Source organism: Pongo abelii, chromosome 4 (assembly GCF_028885655.2).
Source record: "Pongo abelii isolate AG06213 chromosome 4, NHGRI_mPonAbe1-v2.0_pri, whole genome shotgun sequence".
NCBI classification, from domain to species: Eukaryota; Metazoa; Chordata; class Mammalia; order Primates; family Hominidae; genus Pongo; species Pongo abelii.
Window position 1 is genome coordinate 188,858,087 of NC_071989.2, and position 15,156 is coordinate 188,873,242.

Below are 15,156 nucleotides of genomic sequence, written 5' to 3' on the forward strand. Positions count from 1 at the left end.
GGAGGCAGGGACGGTCCCCGCTGACCTCTGGAGGGGGCTTTTCTCATGTTGCCCAAGGGGTGCCAGGGACTGAGGGTGTCAGGTAGGGATGAGGGTGAGAAGGTGGCTCTAACCAGCTCCTGGAACCCCCCAAACTCCCGGGATTTGGCCCCCAGGGCTCTGCCCAGGCCCTGCGGGAGCCCTGCCCCCACCTCTCCACACTGCTTGCCCTCCCTGGGGTCTCAGATGGAAGAGGTGGGCTGGGTTGGTGCAGGGCAGATTCTGCTTGGCCCCGTGCCTCTGCCAGACCCTTCTGGGGCCTTGCTGTGGTCCTGGCTCACCAGGCAGAATCCCTGAGTTGGCTGAGGTACTGGCTGCTGGTGGCCCTGTCTCTGCCCGTTCCCCAGATAGGACCCAAGTCCAGGACAGCCAAGTCTGATACTGAGTAGGGCTCCACCGCTGAGGGGCCTGACATGGCCTAGAGCTGGCCAGGGTAGGTCAGTGCACCCCAGCGCTCCCTCCCCAACCCATCCACCACCCAGCAGGCCCTGACCAGGAAAGGGGGTGCAAATTGCACTCCCTGACTTCCTGGCTAGATGACCTTGTCACGTGTCAGGTGGGGTCTCGGCTGCTCCCCGGCCCACTGCTTGCTGGCTCAGTTTGTGAGGGGCTGGAAACAGACAGGGTGGGGCTGTGGGAGGGGCCTGCTGGTGGGCCAAGGGGGTTTTGTTGGCTTCCTCATGCCCTGCTCTAGACAAGGGGCACCAGGCAAGGCTGTGGGTATCCCAAAGGTTAACTGAGCATCCACCACGCACCAGGCTCTGTGAGCACGACACGGGGTCTCTGGATGGGAAACGGTTACCCGGTCCCATGCCTGAACTGTGGCTACATCAGTCCCCGGGCTGAGTTGAAAACCTGCCATGGGGTGGACATGCAGTGGACATGGATAGGCAGAGTTTACGGGTGTGTTTATAGCGACTAGAGTTTACAAGGGGGCTGGGTGGCGGGACTGCCGTGTACACACTGTAACTCCATGTGTCCAGTTTGTCCTGCTGACGCGTTCCACAGCTGTCACCAGAAAGCTATCTCCTGGGGCCAGCAGCATCCAGGAAGGGGGTACCTGGGGCTGCAGAGACAAGCTCGTCGGCAGGGCAGGGTGAGGGACCATGGGCGGAATGGCAGTTGCTGCCAGTGGGCTTGGGGCTGGCGCAGGCATCTCATGTTGCACCGTGATGCCTGCTGTAGCTCTAGAAGTTCCCAAGCCACCTGGTGACACACTGTGGGTGGTGGCCAAAGTGGCACATTTCACCAAGCAAGCAAGGTCTCGAGCTTGCAGCGGCCCCACCCTCTGGGGCAGTGTTGTGTCCTTGCCGAGGATGGACAGACTGACCAGGCCCCACGGTCCTAAAGGTAGGATGTCCCCAAGGCATGTGCTGCCCGCACGTCTGGAGGCCCTGGGTCCTGCCAGGGCCAAAGTCCCACAAAAGGTCTCCTGTGCCCGTATGGCCACTGTGGGGGGCAGCAGGCCACGGGGTCGGCATTTGCAAAGTAGTGAGGCACTCCCCCACCTCTGCCCGCTGGGCCACTGAGGCAGGGCTGTGGACGGCTTCTGCGGGCTCCATCTCTTCCTCGTCCCTCAGCTCAGCGCTTTCATGTCTTCCCCAAAATAGAAGATCTGCAGATTGAAGCATGTCAGGAGCGGTGAGAGCCTGGAGCTCCCCACCCCAGTTAGACTGCTCTCCAGCAGAGCCACTTTCTCAGTGCGCTGAGAAGAGCCGGCCTCCTGCCCCAGAGGGGTGCTCTGCAAATCCCTGCGGCTCAGCCCTCGAAGTCCATTGCTATGGATCATTTCCGGCTGCCACTTGGACGTGTTAACACGCCGAGCAAGAAGGAGGTGGGGTGTGTGTCCCACTGTCTGGCATACAAATATAGACTGGGAGTCCCTGTCCCTGGGACATGCATCTTGACTGCCCACAGAGGCAGCCACCAGCCATGGGGGAGTCACAGGCTCAGCCTCCTCTCCTCATCCCTATGACTGTGGCTTGATCCCCACTGTGGGCTGCTCAGGCTCCCAGGAGGCTGGAGACCTGGGTATCTCTGAAGCCCCTCGGCCCTGTCCTGGTCCCAAGCAGCCCCTGGGCCCCACCTCGGCGGGAAGACTCACCTTAGAGCTTTCCATCTCTCTTTTTCTGTTTGGTTCTCTGGGCTCTCACTTTCATAAGAAGCCAAATAAAGACCTAGACAGAAAATGAAGTGAAACTTCACAATTATGGTTGATGATAATAACCTGTTCTACACGTGGTATATCTGTGTGGGTCTCTTTCTGGGTTCTCCATTCTGTCCCATTGATCCATGTGTCCATCCCTCCTCTAATACTGTGCTGTCTTAACGACCGTAGCTCTATAATATTTGTGTGAGGGCTTTTGCTTTTGTGTGAAACTCACTTCAAATGATGTATAAATACATGAGTCTTTATTTCTCTAGAATAACTAACTGCCCAAGAATGCAATGGCTGGGTCATATCATAATGGCATATTTGGAATAAGAAACTCTTTATCTAGCCCTATATTCTGAGGGTTATCTCTTGCTTTTCCCTGCTAAAAGTTGTATAGGTTTACATTTTACATTTTAGTCTGTGATCCATGCTGAGATAATTATTTGTATAAGGTGTGAGGCTTGGGCTGGGGTTCATGTTTTGGTCTGTGGATGTCCGGATGCCCCGGCACTGTTTGTTGGAGGGCTAGCTTTCCTCCATTGTTTTTTTTTTTGTGTGTGTGTCAAAAATCACCTGGTATATTTGTGTGGGTCTCTTTCTGGGTTCTCTATTCTGTCCCATTGATCCATGCGTCCATCCCTCCCCTAATACTGTGCTGTCTTAACAACTGTAGTTCTATCGTATCAGCCTTAACATCAAGCAGACTCATTCCTCCCATGAATCCTTTTCAAGATTGTTTTAGCAATTCTAGTTCCTTTGACTTCCCATACAAATTTTAGGAGAATCTCATCTCTATCTTACAAAGAGTCTTGCTGGGATTTGGGTAGGAATTGCATTAAACCTCTACTTAAATTCTAGGAGGAGAATTAATACCTTTGCTATGCAGTCTTTGCGTTCGTGAACATCCTATGTCTCCACTTACCTACATCTTCCTTGATTTCTTTCATCAGCCTAAACTTTTTTTTTTCTTTGAGACAGAGTCTTGCTCTGTCACCCAGGCTGGAGTGCAGTGGCACAATCTCAGCTCACTGCAACCTTTGCCTTCCAGGTTAAAGCAATTCTTGTGCCTCAGCCACCCGAGTAGCTGGGATTATAGGCATGTGCCACCACAGCTGGCTAAATTTTGTATTTGTAGTAGAGATGAGGTTTTGCCATGTTGGTCAGGCTGGTCTCGAATTCCTGGCCTCAACCAATCCACCTGCCTCAGCCTCCCAAAGTGCTGAGAGTACAGGTGTGAGCCACTGTGCTTGGCCTCAAGATTTGTTTCTTTTTCTTCAGTTTTCAGAAGTTTGACTACAATGGGTCTTGGTAGGGGTTTCTTTAGTTTTTCCTTTTGGGGATCATTCAGCTTCTTGAATCTGTAGGTTTATGTTTTTTTTCCAACTCTGGGAACTTTCTAGCCATTATTTCTTTGAGTACTTTTTCAGTCCTGCCCTCTTTTTCCTCTCCACAGACTGTGATGACATGAGTGTGGGATCTTTGGTTATAATCCCACAGGTCTCTGAAAATATGTTTCAGTCTATTTTCTTTCTTTCTTTCTTTTTTTTTTTTTGAGACAGAGTCTCACTCCGTGGCCCAGGCTGGAGTGCAGTGGTGTGATCTTGGCTCACTGTAACCTCCACCTCCTGGGTTCAAGCGATTCTCCTCCCTCAGCCTCCTGAGTAGCTGGGACTACAGGTGCCCGACACCATGCCCGGCTAATTTTTTGTATTTTTAGTAGAGATGGGGTTTCACCGTGTTAGCCAGGATGGTCTCGATCTCCTGACCTCATGATCTGCCCACCTCGGCCTCCCAAAGTGCTGGGATTACAAGCATGAGCCACCGCGCCCGGCCATTTCAGTCTTTTTTCTCCCTGTTGTTCAGATTGTATAATTTCTATTGTTCTATCTTCCAGTTCATAGATTTTTTCCTCTGCCTTCTTTATTCTGCTGTTAAGCCCATTCACTCAGTTTTCCCTCTCAGTTATTGTATTTTTCAGTTCTAAAACTCCCATTGGCTCTTCCTTATTATATCTTCCATTTCTTTGCTGAGACTTTCTATATTTTCATTTGCTTCAAGGAGATTCAAGGCTGACTAATTGCCAGGTGGGCCCTGCCGGGGAAGCCTGGAGCTGAGGTCAGGGCCAGGTTTTTGTCAGGGGCTGTAAGTGACCCAGTTGGGGCTCAGTACATCCTAGGTCTCTTACTTTACTTTCCTCCACTTTTTTGGGGTTGTGGGAGGGACAGAAGGAAGGAGACAGTAAAAATGGAAGATGCCCCTCTCTAATGGGGCTCCAGGAGGGCCAATTTTGTCTGTGTTAACTGCCAGATTGTTGCCTGGCACACAGCAGTCTCTGAAGACATATGGTTGACTAAAGGAGTAAATAAAATGCCCCCCTCTTTTCTCCCTCTCCGCCCTGAGACTCCTCTATGCCTCTCTTCATGTGTCTTTGACTCATCTTAATGCCCAAGTTCCATGAAGAGGTCGCTGGCTAATGACAACAATCACCATAATAATTAGGGTAGTAGGTCTCGGAGCGGTGGCTCACGCCTGTAATCCCAGCACTTTGGGAGGCTGAGGTGGGCGGGTCATGAGGTCAGGAGATCGAGACCATCCTGGCTAACACGGTGAAACCCGGTCTCTACTAAAAATACAAAAAAATTTAGCCAGGCGTGGTGGCGGCACCTGTAGTCCCAGCTACTCGGGAGGCTGAGGCAGGAGAATGGCGTGAACCCGGAAGGCGGAGCTTGCAGTAAGCTGAGATTGAGCTACTGCACTCCAGCCTGGGAGACAGAGCGAGACTCTGTCTCAAAAATAATAATAATAATAATAATAATAATAATAATAATAATAATAATTAGGGTAGTAGGTTGAATAATGTCCCAGAGGTATCCAGGTTCTAATCCCAGGACCTTTGAATGTTACCTTCTATGGCAAAAAGGAACCTTATAGACATGATTAAATGAAGGCTCTGGAGATGTGGAGAATATCTTGGATTATATGTGGGGGCCCTAAATGCAATCACAGGCGTCCTTATAAGAGGATGGCAAAGGGAGATTTGACTATGGTGGAGAGAAGATGATGTGATGATGGAAGCAGAGATCGGAGTGACGCACTTTGAAGATGAAGGAAGGGGCCACAACCAAGGAATACAGGTGGCCGTTAGAAGTTGAAAAAGGCCAGGAGATAGATTCTCCTCTCAGGGCCTCCAGAAGAAACCAGCCCTGCTGACACCTTGATTTTAGCCCCGAGAAACTGATTTGAGCCCTCTGATCTCCAGGAGTGTATAAGGATAAATTTGTGTTGTTTTGAGCCACTAAGTTTGAGCCACTAAGTGATTCGTGACAGCACCAACAGGAAACTAAAGCACTAGTGTGCATTGAGTGTAATTGTGTGGGCTTTGCCTGGGCAACTCCAGGCATTCCCACCGTGGCCCTGGGGAGCAGGTTCTTGCATCACCCCACTTTCCAGATACTGCAGGAGAGCCTTAGAGACGATGAGGCCTGCTCATTGCACAGCTCGCTGGGGTGGGAGCAGCTCAGACAGGTTTATTCATCAGCTGCTGAGCTTCTTAGTGGCATTGGGGGGAGGTGGCTACAGATACGGGTGAAACCCCCTCCAAAAAGTTCCCAGCTTCAAAATATAAACAATAAAATGGCAAAGTTGAAAGTATTCAAAAGCAAAATCATTAAAAGATCCTTCTCCCCTATTTTTTTTTGGCAGAAAGTAAAAGTGCCCGCTGAGCCTAAGTGTGGGTCCCTCTGTGACATGCTTGCTGTGATGAGGAACCAGGTCTTCTGCATCCTGAGCAGGCCCTCTCAGGGTGATGTGGCTGGCCACGGGGCCATTCCACCCTAGCTCAAGCCCACAGGGCCACTTGCTTCTCCACCACTTCTGCTTCCTGAAAGCGGGGCCCTGGGACCTGCCCCCTTAGCACCCTTGCAAGCAAGCTTACACCTGACAAATGATCACATGGAAATGCTTATTTAGTGGAGAGGACAGAAATGAATGGCACTCTGCAGCAAAGAGGCCTCACCTCGCGCCTGTGTCTGTTACACCCGCACACACATACACGCCTACACAGTCAGTGCTATGCTTGGCACTCCCCACGTAAGCTCTGGGAGGGTGATTCTTTTTTTTTTTTTGAAACGGAGTCTCGCTCTATCACCCAGGATGGAGTGCAGTGGCGCCATCTCGGCTTACTGTAACCTCCGCCTCCCGGGTTCAAGCGATTCTCCTGCCTCAGCCTCCCAAGTAGCTGGGATTACAGGCAGGCACCACCATGCCCGGCTAATTTTTGTATTTTTCGTAGAGACAGGTTTCACCATGTTGGTTAGGCTGGTCTCGAACTCTTGACCTTCTGATCTGCCTGCCTCTATCTCCCAAAGTGCTGGGATTATAGGCATGACTCACTGTGCCTGGCCGAGGGTGATTCTTATCATCACCCCCACTTTACTGAGGAAAGTGAGTCAGATAGGTAGATGGTTCTGATTTAGAATTCCAAAGGTGTCCAAACTGTGTCCGGGGAGGAGCCTGGCCCCAGGGGTCCTTGAGGTCCCAGCTTGGGCCTCCTCAGGCCCATCCTGTCCTCCTGGAGTGGCAATGGGCCAGCCAGGGGGATGGAGCCCTCCTTGTTCCCTCCCGGAGCCAGCCCAGGTGGGCAGGGTGCATCCCTAACCTACTCAGAGCAGGGGTCCTGAATGGTGACTGAGAGGCTACCCCAGGGTCCCATGGCCCAGTAGGCAGGAGGGCTGCAGGGCTACCTTACCATCCTCACTGAAGATGGGGGCGGTGTACAGGTAGTGGGTGATGCTGGGGTCTTGCTCGAAGGGACACTCCACTTGTTTCCAGGTGATGAACTCCCCCACCTGCTTGGCCAGCTCCAGGAATTTCTGCCAGGGGTTACAGAGACACAGAATGGAGGCACTCCAGTGCCTGGAGGTCCCCATGAGGGGGAGGGGCTGGTCCTGGCAGAGACTCTCTCAACACCCAGTGACTTTCGGGCTCTGAGGAGGAGCAGGGGGCGATAAATGAGGGCGAGAGCAGTCCCGGCCTGCAGCCTGCGTGGAGCAAGAGTGGGCGTGGTTTTATGTCATTGTATTTACTTTGTTGTTATCCTCTATGTATGGCAAGTGATACATGTTTGTTGATTTACGTAATTATGCAAATATATTTAAATAGGTATATTTAAGTAAGACTTAAGTAATTCATTTAAGTGTGATTTTATTTAAGTAAAATGTAAACACATGTATTTAATTTTTTAAAAAAGGTGCCAACTTTAAATAAAGAGCAGTGCACAGTTGTGAATGGCAGGGACCCCCGCTCCACGACACCCCCGATCTGCCCTGGAAGCCAGGTCCAGTCCCTTCTGCTCACTCCCCAAAGCTGGGACCACACAAGCACCTTGCAGTCTCACCTGTCCCTGGCCTCAGCTCTGAGGATCAATTCAGGAAGGGCTAAGGCAGGGGTTCCCACACCTGGCTCTGGGCTGGTGTCACCTTTGGAGGAGGATCCTAGTTCCCTGGGCCCCTGCAGTGTCTTGCCTAAGTCCAATCTTGCCCACATCACCTCCAGCCTGGGCTAACCTAACAGGTGAGGCGGCCTGGGACCCTCTAACCAGGCCTGTGGGCAGCATGTGGCGGTCTGCTGGGGTGTCTGTGAGGAGGGCAGCTCCAGGCCCAAGGGTCTGGCCATGTGCCGTGGTTCCCAGCTGCAGGGGACACTCATAGCCCATGGAGGCCATGCTGCACCTCTACCCCCAGCCCCTCTCTGGGCTACAGTTGAAGACCCATCTTACACAGGGAGAGACTGAGGCTCAGACAGAGCAGTGACTGGTGACTGGCCCAGGACTTACGGCTCCTTGGAGTTGGAGGCTGGGTGGGGCCTCACACCCACTGTGTCACCCACTGCTAAGGCCAATGCTAGGGTGGGGCTGGCTCTCAGTGGGAGAAGAGCCCTCTCCTTCCTACAGACCATGGGTCCAGCTGCTGCATGGCATGCTCTGTCTGACTCAGGGTCTGCCTAGCTCACCAGCTACGCCGAGACACGTGTGCTGGGTGGACCCTTTTGGAGGTCAGGATATGGAGCGGGTCAGCCTGGCCTTTCTTCTCAGGAGCTCAGGGACTTGGGTACAGTGACCAAGGATGGATGGAGGGATCGAGGATGGACGGAGGGACCGAGGATGGACGGAGGGATCGAGGATGGATGGAGGGATTGAGGATGGATGGAGGGATGCCCAGCCTGCTGTGCTTTGGGAGGCCTGACAGGTGGGCTATCTCTGTCTGGGAGGTCCGGGGAGGCTTCCTGGAGGAGGAGACACTTGAGCTGAGAGTGGTGAGTGTTTACAGAGGGAGCAGAATTCTTTCTTTTCTGTTCACTCTGGCCTTGGCCTGATAGCTTCCTCCTGCTGCTCAAGGCTCCGCCTTTGGGCTGGTCCTGAACCCCAGGGCACAGCCCCTGTCACAGTGCCTTGCCAGTTGTCACTGTGGGCCCACAGAGCTGCCTTTCTTGCCAGCCTGGTGCTCCTCAAGGGCTCAGATGGACCCTGCTTCACCTGTGCTGGCCGTGAGGTGCAGCCTGGATGGACATGACCCTGAGCCTCAGCATCTCCACTGCAGTGGATGTCAGGGTGGGAGGACCCTGATAACCTTGCCGAGGTCGGCTGTGAACTGCTCATTCTGCCCCAGGGTCCCCCATGAAGCTGGGTGTGCAAGGGCCAGTGGTCCTGCCCTGGGAACTTTTCCGGCCTGTCTACCTCAGAGGCGGTCCGCACGCAGGTCCTACCTCAAAGTTGACGTGTCCATTGGGAAGGCGGTTGGCGCAGCCCTCATTCAGGAAGTAGATGTCTTTGATGAGCAGGCTGAAGAAAGGAATGACAATCTGGAAGAAAGAGGGGGCAGGTCGGCCCCAGCCAGCCCTCCACACAGCAGGCTCCAGGACGGGGGGCAGCCTTGCCAGCAGATAGCTGCCCCAGGGATCTCAGACCCGACCCCAGGGTGCAGAGGGCAGGGGAGACTTCCTGGGCTAGCTGGGTCCTCGGGGCTTCACGGGTTACAAGGCGAATTCCTGTGCACCATGGAGGGCAATAAGGAACACAAAGAAAGGAGCAGGCGCGCATCACCCTGCAGAGCGCCGTGGTGCTGCCGCCTGTCCTGGGGCTGGGTAAGAGATGCACAGTCATGATGACCCTTGAATATTCCTTCCACTGCCTTCTGGGAGGGGCTGGTAGGTCCCCACTACCCCCATCACCATCCAAAGGTCCACAGGCTCGTGTGCACCGGCAGGTGCAGTCCCTGCTGAACACACTGTTAAAGACACATGGAACAGATGTGCATCAACTGTTCTGAAATTTGGTGGCCTCCTTTTTTTTTTTTTTTTTTTTTTTTGAGATGGAGTCTCGCTCTGTCGCCCAGGCTGGTGTGCAATGGCGTGATCTGGGCTCACTGCAAGCTCCGCCTCCCAGGTTCAAGTGATTCTCCTGCTTCAGCCTCCTGAGTAGCTGGCATTACAGGCACCTGCCGTCATGCCCGGCTAGTTTTTGTATTTTTAGTAGAGATGGGGTTTCACCATGTTGGCCAGGCTGGTCTCGAACTTCTGACCTTGTGATCTGCTCGCCTCAGCCTCCCCAGGTGGCCTCCTTTTTTTAAAAAAAAAAAAATTTAACAGTTTGTCCCCCTATGTCTTTCTTGATGCTAAAGATCTGATCCTGATGCACTTACTGTTAGACCAAAAGCATTCTTGCTCCACTGCCCGAAGGCAAAGAAAGGCTCATGGACCCAGCCTGTGAAGGGCTGCGGGCTGCGTGCAGGCCCCCACCAGACTCTTCACTCCTGACCTCATTGTAGTGGGAGACACAGTTGTAGGAGTAACCTACAAAATGAGGAGGCCTCATCTGGCAAATCTTTGCTAATCCCAACTCCCCACTGCCGGCTGGGTTTAGCCTCCATCTGTGCTCCCACAGAGCCCGCTACTTATGCCTTTATCAAGCCTGAGTGCCTCACTGCTGAGCTATACACACGATTACTTTCCATCTTTACATGGTCCTGTGAAGCAGGGCTCTTACAACCCCATTTATACATGAGGAAGCTGAGGCCCAGAGAGGTTAAATACCTTGCATAAGCTCACACAACAGTGAGCAGCGGAAGCAGGGCTGAGTCCCAGGTGGCTCTGCCCTAGTGCCCCGTCCTGCCTCTTCCTCACTGTGCCGGGATCAGTGGCGGGGGGGATTGTGGGGGTGGTCTGTGTCTGTGCCCTCCCTCAGTGGTGCTGAGTCCCCAGTCCTAGTGCGGGTTCTGGACAGCTGAACTGTGTTGGAATAGGTAGATGCGCCAAGACAGGGAGGGGGTTTAAGGAGTGCGGGACTCTGCACGCAGAGGAGGCTCCTCTGGGACCTGGTCTGGGCCTCCTGGAGGCAGGGGCATTGAGCTGGTCCTCGAGAGGTGGCGCATCCCATACGCGAGCACTTCTCACCCCTTCCGCCACGGCCACGCCACTCAAGGCCACCCCCCATGTCTGACCTGGTCTCCCTGCCCTCACAGCAGCCAAACAGGCCTTTGTATCTGCAAAGCCATTGCCCTTGCTTCTGATGTGAGAAGTTTAATTAGAGCCCGGGTCAGCTTGGAGGTCACCCAGATAAGTGGGCCCTGTGACACAGACTGGGAGAGGGGCAGACAGGAGCCGCCCACAGACAGGAAAGAAGCGTAAAGTGCTATGACCACCGAGATCTCCCAGCCCATCAACTCAGCTGGGGCGCCAGGAAGCTGTGAGCACGGCTCTAAGTATCCCTTCCTCCTTCCTTCCCTCCCTCTGCCCCTCCACCCCTCTCCACCCATAAAGCAGCTTTTGTGGGCCTAGCCCATGACCCGTCTCTCTCTGGAAGTTAGAGAATGAGGTTAAAGTAAATACACAGCTGTAAGCCGCCCGCCTACAGCACCAATGCACAGCATCCCAGCACCCAGGGCTGGAAGGGGCTCAGAACACAGGCATCTGAATCCCAGTCTGTCTACCTGCCCCACAGCCCCCGTGTCCCAGCAGAGATGAAGGAAGCAGTGCGGAGCGCCCAGGCCATGGCTGACGGCTCCCAGCCCAGCTCGGCACCAAGCTCCTGTACACCGACTCTGCATCCAACCTAGGCCCGTAGCCAGTGCCCTGCGACCACCACACACACCCAATGCCTGGGAACAGGAGTCAGCCTGGTGGTGTGCAGACCACGAGCTTCAGAGCCAGACAGGCTGGAGTGTGATCCTGGCTCTGCCACCTACCTGCAGTGTGAGTGGACTAGTGAGGTCTCCCACCCGAGACTCAGTCTGCTGATCTGGGAATTGGCAATGCTGATGCCCCCAGAGTAGTTGTCAGAATTCAGTTGGGGTTTGGAGGCCAAGTGGCTGGGATGAGGCAGGTGCTCAGTGACATGAGGTTCCTACCCCTGCTGTCTAGCTTCCTGGGCTCTGGCTCCTGGCGGGCCGCCCACCTGCCCTGCAATTTGAGGTCTCGCATCCCTGGCTGCTGCTCCCCTCTGCGGCAGACCCCTGCCTGGGACCCAGAGTCACTGACACACTCACAGCCTGAACAGGAAAGGCCAGCTGGACAGGACAGAGCCATCTGTGTGGCTGGTGTCTGCCCCTTGGGTGGAGGGCCAAGAAGGCCTGGCAGGTGGCACAAGCGTGCACACCTCAGCTTGCTTCCCAAACTTGCCCACTGGCATCCCTCCAGTGCAATTCCAGGGGGACCTGAATTTCAACAATAGCCATGTGTTCTATTATCCCTCAAGCTGGAGACAGACATGCACGAACCACAGCAGGGACCTGATTCCACTAATGTTCCTGCACGGCACGGGCCTTCAAAGGTACAAATCTTGGAGTTTCCTCTCCATAGAGATGAACAACTCTAACCATCAGGATGGTAACAGGTTTCAACCCAGAGGATCATTGCAATCCCAGAGCCTGTCCATGACTCTCTGTACCACAGGCCATGAGTAGAATTTGGAGGAAAAATAAAATTGATCAGGTCAGCAAAGGCCCCACAAATGCAGGTATATAAGAATACAGGCTGTGGCTGGGTGCAGTGGCTCACGCATGTAATCCTAGCACTTTGGGAGGCCAAGGCAGGCAAATCACCTGACGTCAGGAGTTTAAGACTATCCTGGCCAATATGGTGAAACTCCGCCTCTACTAAAAATACAAAAATTAGCTGGGCGTGGTGGCAGGCGCCTATAATCCCAGCTACTTGGAAGGCTGAGGCAGCGCTTGAACCCAGGAGGTGGAGGTTAAAGTGAGCCAAGATTGCACCTCTGCACTCCAGCCTGGGCGACAGAGAGAGACTCCATCTCCAAAAAAAAAAAGAATACGAGCTGTGAACAGGCAGTTTGGGTGAGGAAAAAGCTGAGTTCAGTGATTGCCAAAAATGTAAATGTGATCTGAGGCCACATAAATAAAAGTATTATGTTTAGAATCAGGGATGTGGAAGATCCTGTGTACCTGGAACCTCAGTTTTATCTGAAACAGAAGAAATTTTGACAAATGGAGCTGTTTAGGGACCAAAGGGCCCCAAGTGGGGAGGAGCCTGGAAACCGTAGTGTGGCAGGGCAGGTCTGGGGCCGCTGACTCAGGAGAAGAGAGGAGGGGCCGTGGGGGCTCTGAAGAACTGGTGAGCAGAAGACAAAGTGGCCTCACTCGCGTGGCCCCCCAAGAAAGGATGACCCCAGGCAGCCCGGCTTCAGGCCCTCAGGAAGCACTTCCTATCAGTCAGAGCTGTCTGAGGCTGGCTTCCCTCAGGTTTTGGGAGGTGGTGTGTTCCCCACACTGGAGGCATGCAAGCAAGGAGACCTGGCTGTCTATTACTGATGCTGCAGGGGGCAGGAGCTGCAGCAGGTGAACTCTGAGCCAGCACCCAGGTTCCCTGCTGCAGCCCCCCTGGGCCAACATGGCCCTGACCTACCTTCTCTCGGCTGCTGTGGGCCGTCAGGAAGCGGTGGGCCGCCCCTCGCAGGGCTGTCCTGTAGTTGCAGAAATTCCCCGTTGGGTCCATCTGGTGCTGGAAGGAGACAGGGATGCATGTGGGCAGTTCTGCCCAGGGGATGGCCGGAGGCAGCCGGCAGCCCAGCAGCCTCATTTACCTCGAGGATGAAAAACTTGGCCGTCTTCACTTTGGCCCAGGTCTTCTTCAGCCTGGAGACAGGGCTCATGTTCATGCCGGCTGGAAGAGGGAGGGAGGGCTGGAGAGGGCTGCTGCTGGGACAGGGGTGCCTCTGTGTAGCTGCAGCTCCCTGGACTGCACCCTGACCAGGGCTGGGGTCTGCAGGGCTCAGCCTGTCACACGGTGGGTGGGTGAGGGGATGCTGGTGGACATCATGGTCAGGTGGGCCTGCTGCCACCATGCTGGTCCCATTCTGTACCGAGCACCTGCACTGGGCCCTCGTTCTCTCTGGGTCTGGGGACATACCACCAAGCCCTCACCAAACATCCCGAGGGGACTGGGCTTGCCTCAAAAGAGGCGGCTCCCCAGGACCTCTGAGGTGGGGACATGGGGCTGTCCAGGCCTTCAGAGAGCCTGGCCCACGCCCTCCCACTGCTCAGAGGCGGGCCCTGGCGTGCACTCTGCCTGCCTGGCTGCACCCACTCCCACCTCTGGGGGGGCCCTCCACTGGGGACTGCAGGCCCGGGACGGCCCACTCACAGATGATAGCCATGAGGGAGTTGAAGTTGCCGATGTTGAAGCACTCGCGGGCCACGTCGATGAAGAACTCAATCACCTGGGCCCTCTGCTTCTTCTTGGCTGGCTGGGGACAGGGCAGCAGAGCCTCAGCGGTGATACGCCTCCACCCTGCCCTGACCAGGCCCGCTCCCCTCAGCTGGCCCTCTTTGCCTTCTCTAAACCCACTGCAGAGCTGAGGCACTTGAGGCTCAGGGTAAACAGGGTCTCAGAGTGCTTCATGGGCCGAGCCAGCAGAGCCCAATGCCACAGAGGGCTAGGTGGGGGCACGGGCACCCCCTGCAGCCCTGGAGCTGCTGAGAGGCACCTTCGGGATATGCTCCTTGGCTCCCTTCCAGCGCCCTCCTCCCTCTGGGCCCAGCTCCCACTCCACTCCTTCCCTGAATGAGAGAGCCCCACCCAGTTGCCCCCAGCCCTGGGCTTTCTCCCCTCACTGGGGTACAAGCTGGCCCTGAGGCCTGTCCCTCGAGCAGCCCCTCTGCTCTCTCCATCTAACAACTGCGTGACTGGTAAACCCTTGTCTGTGGCCAGGCGCTCGGGACTTCAGACCCCTGTGATGCGCAGAACCACACCGTGTCCTTCCCCGGCCATCCTGGGCCACAGCTGGCTCCCTGGGGGACCAGGCCAGGCTTCGCCCAGGCTTGGCCCTCTCGCCTGCAGCCAGCAGTGTGAGAGTAGGAAGTGGGCTGGACCGGTGGGGCCTGCGTTGCATTCTTTCCACACAGGTAGGTGTTGCTTGCCTACCAAAGATGCAGCAAGGGTCTTTACTGCCACCAAGAAGTGGGATGTTGTGCTCTGAGATGTGTCACCAAACCCCCTTCCAGGGGCTGTCTTGGCCACAGACAGCTGCCCACCCAAGGCTGGCCCTGTCCTTTGAAGGGCAGCCCGCCCTGTGATGGAGGCTGAGCCAGGTGAGGGACAGAGGCCAACTCCTGTGTCCATCGCCACGTCGCATGGGGCCGCCTCCTCTCTACTCTTCTCCACAGGTGTGGACCCCTCATGAACACGTGCCCCATACTCAGTCTCAGCACCTGCTGCAGAGAGCCAAGCCTGGCCTGGCGCTGCCTCCAGCCTGGCCCTGGGATGAGCAGCCCCCTGGGCTTTATCTTAAGGTGAGAGAGTGGGTTCAGAGGAGGGTCCCTCTGCTGCAAGGAGGAGGACGGGTGGGTGTGGCCAGGCGGGACTGCGACTCAGTGACAAGCACGTCTGGCTCCACGCTGCTGAGACTTGGTGCTTTCCAAGAGCAGCTAGAACCATGGGCTTTTACGTGCATC

At 55.0% G+C, this 15,156-nt stretch overlaps 1 protein-coding gene across 1 annotated transcript in view; it reads right to left on the reverse strand.

Annotated features, from left to right (window-relative positions):
* Window positions 1–1,518: 1,518 nt before the first annotated feature.
* Window positions 1,519–15,156, reverse strand: part of RASGEF1C (RasGEF domain family member 1C) — a 107,225-nt gene continuing 93,587 nt past the window's right edge. The window contains exons 8-14 of the mRNA XM_024247285.3: window positions 13,847–13,949; window positions 13,287–13,366; window positions 13,109–13,204; window positions 8,957–9,052; window positions 6,942–7,065; window positions 2,144–2,216; window positions 1,519–1,654 (exon numbers count right to left, since the gene is read on the reverse strand). Coding sequence (XP_024103053.1) covers window positions 1,630–1,654; window positions 2,144–2,216; window positions 6,942–7,065; window positions 8,957–9,052; window positions 13,109–13,204; window positions 13,287–13,366; window positions 13,847–13,949 — 597 coding nt within the window. The 3' untranslated portion in view covers window positions 1,519–1,629. The remainder of the gene's footprint in view (window positions 1,655–2,143; window positions 2,217–6,941; window positions 7,066–8,956; window positions 9,053–13,108; window positions 13,205–13,286; window positions 13,367–13,846; window positions 13,950–15,156) is intronic.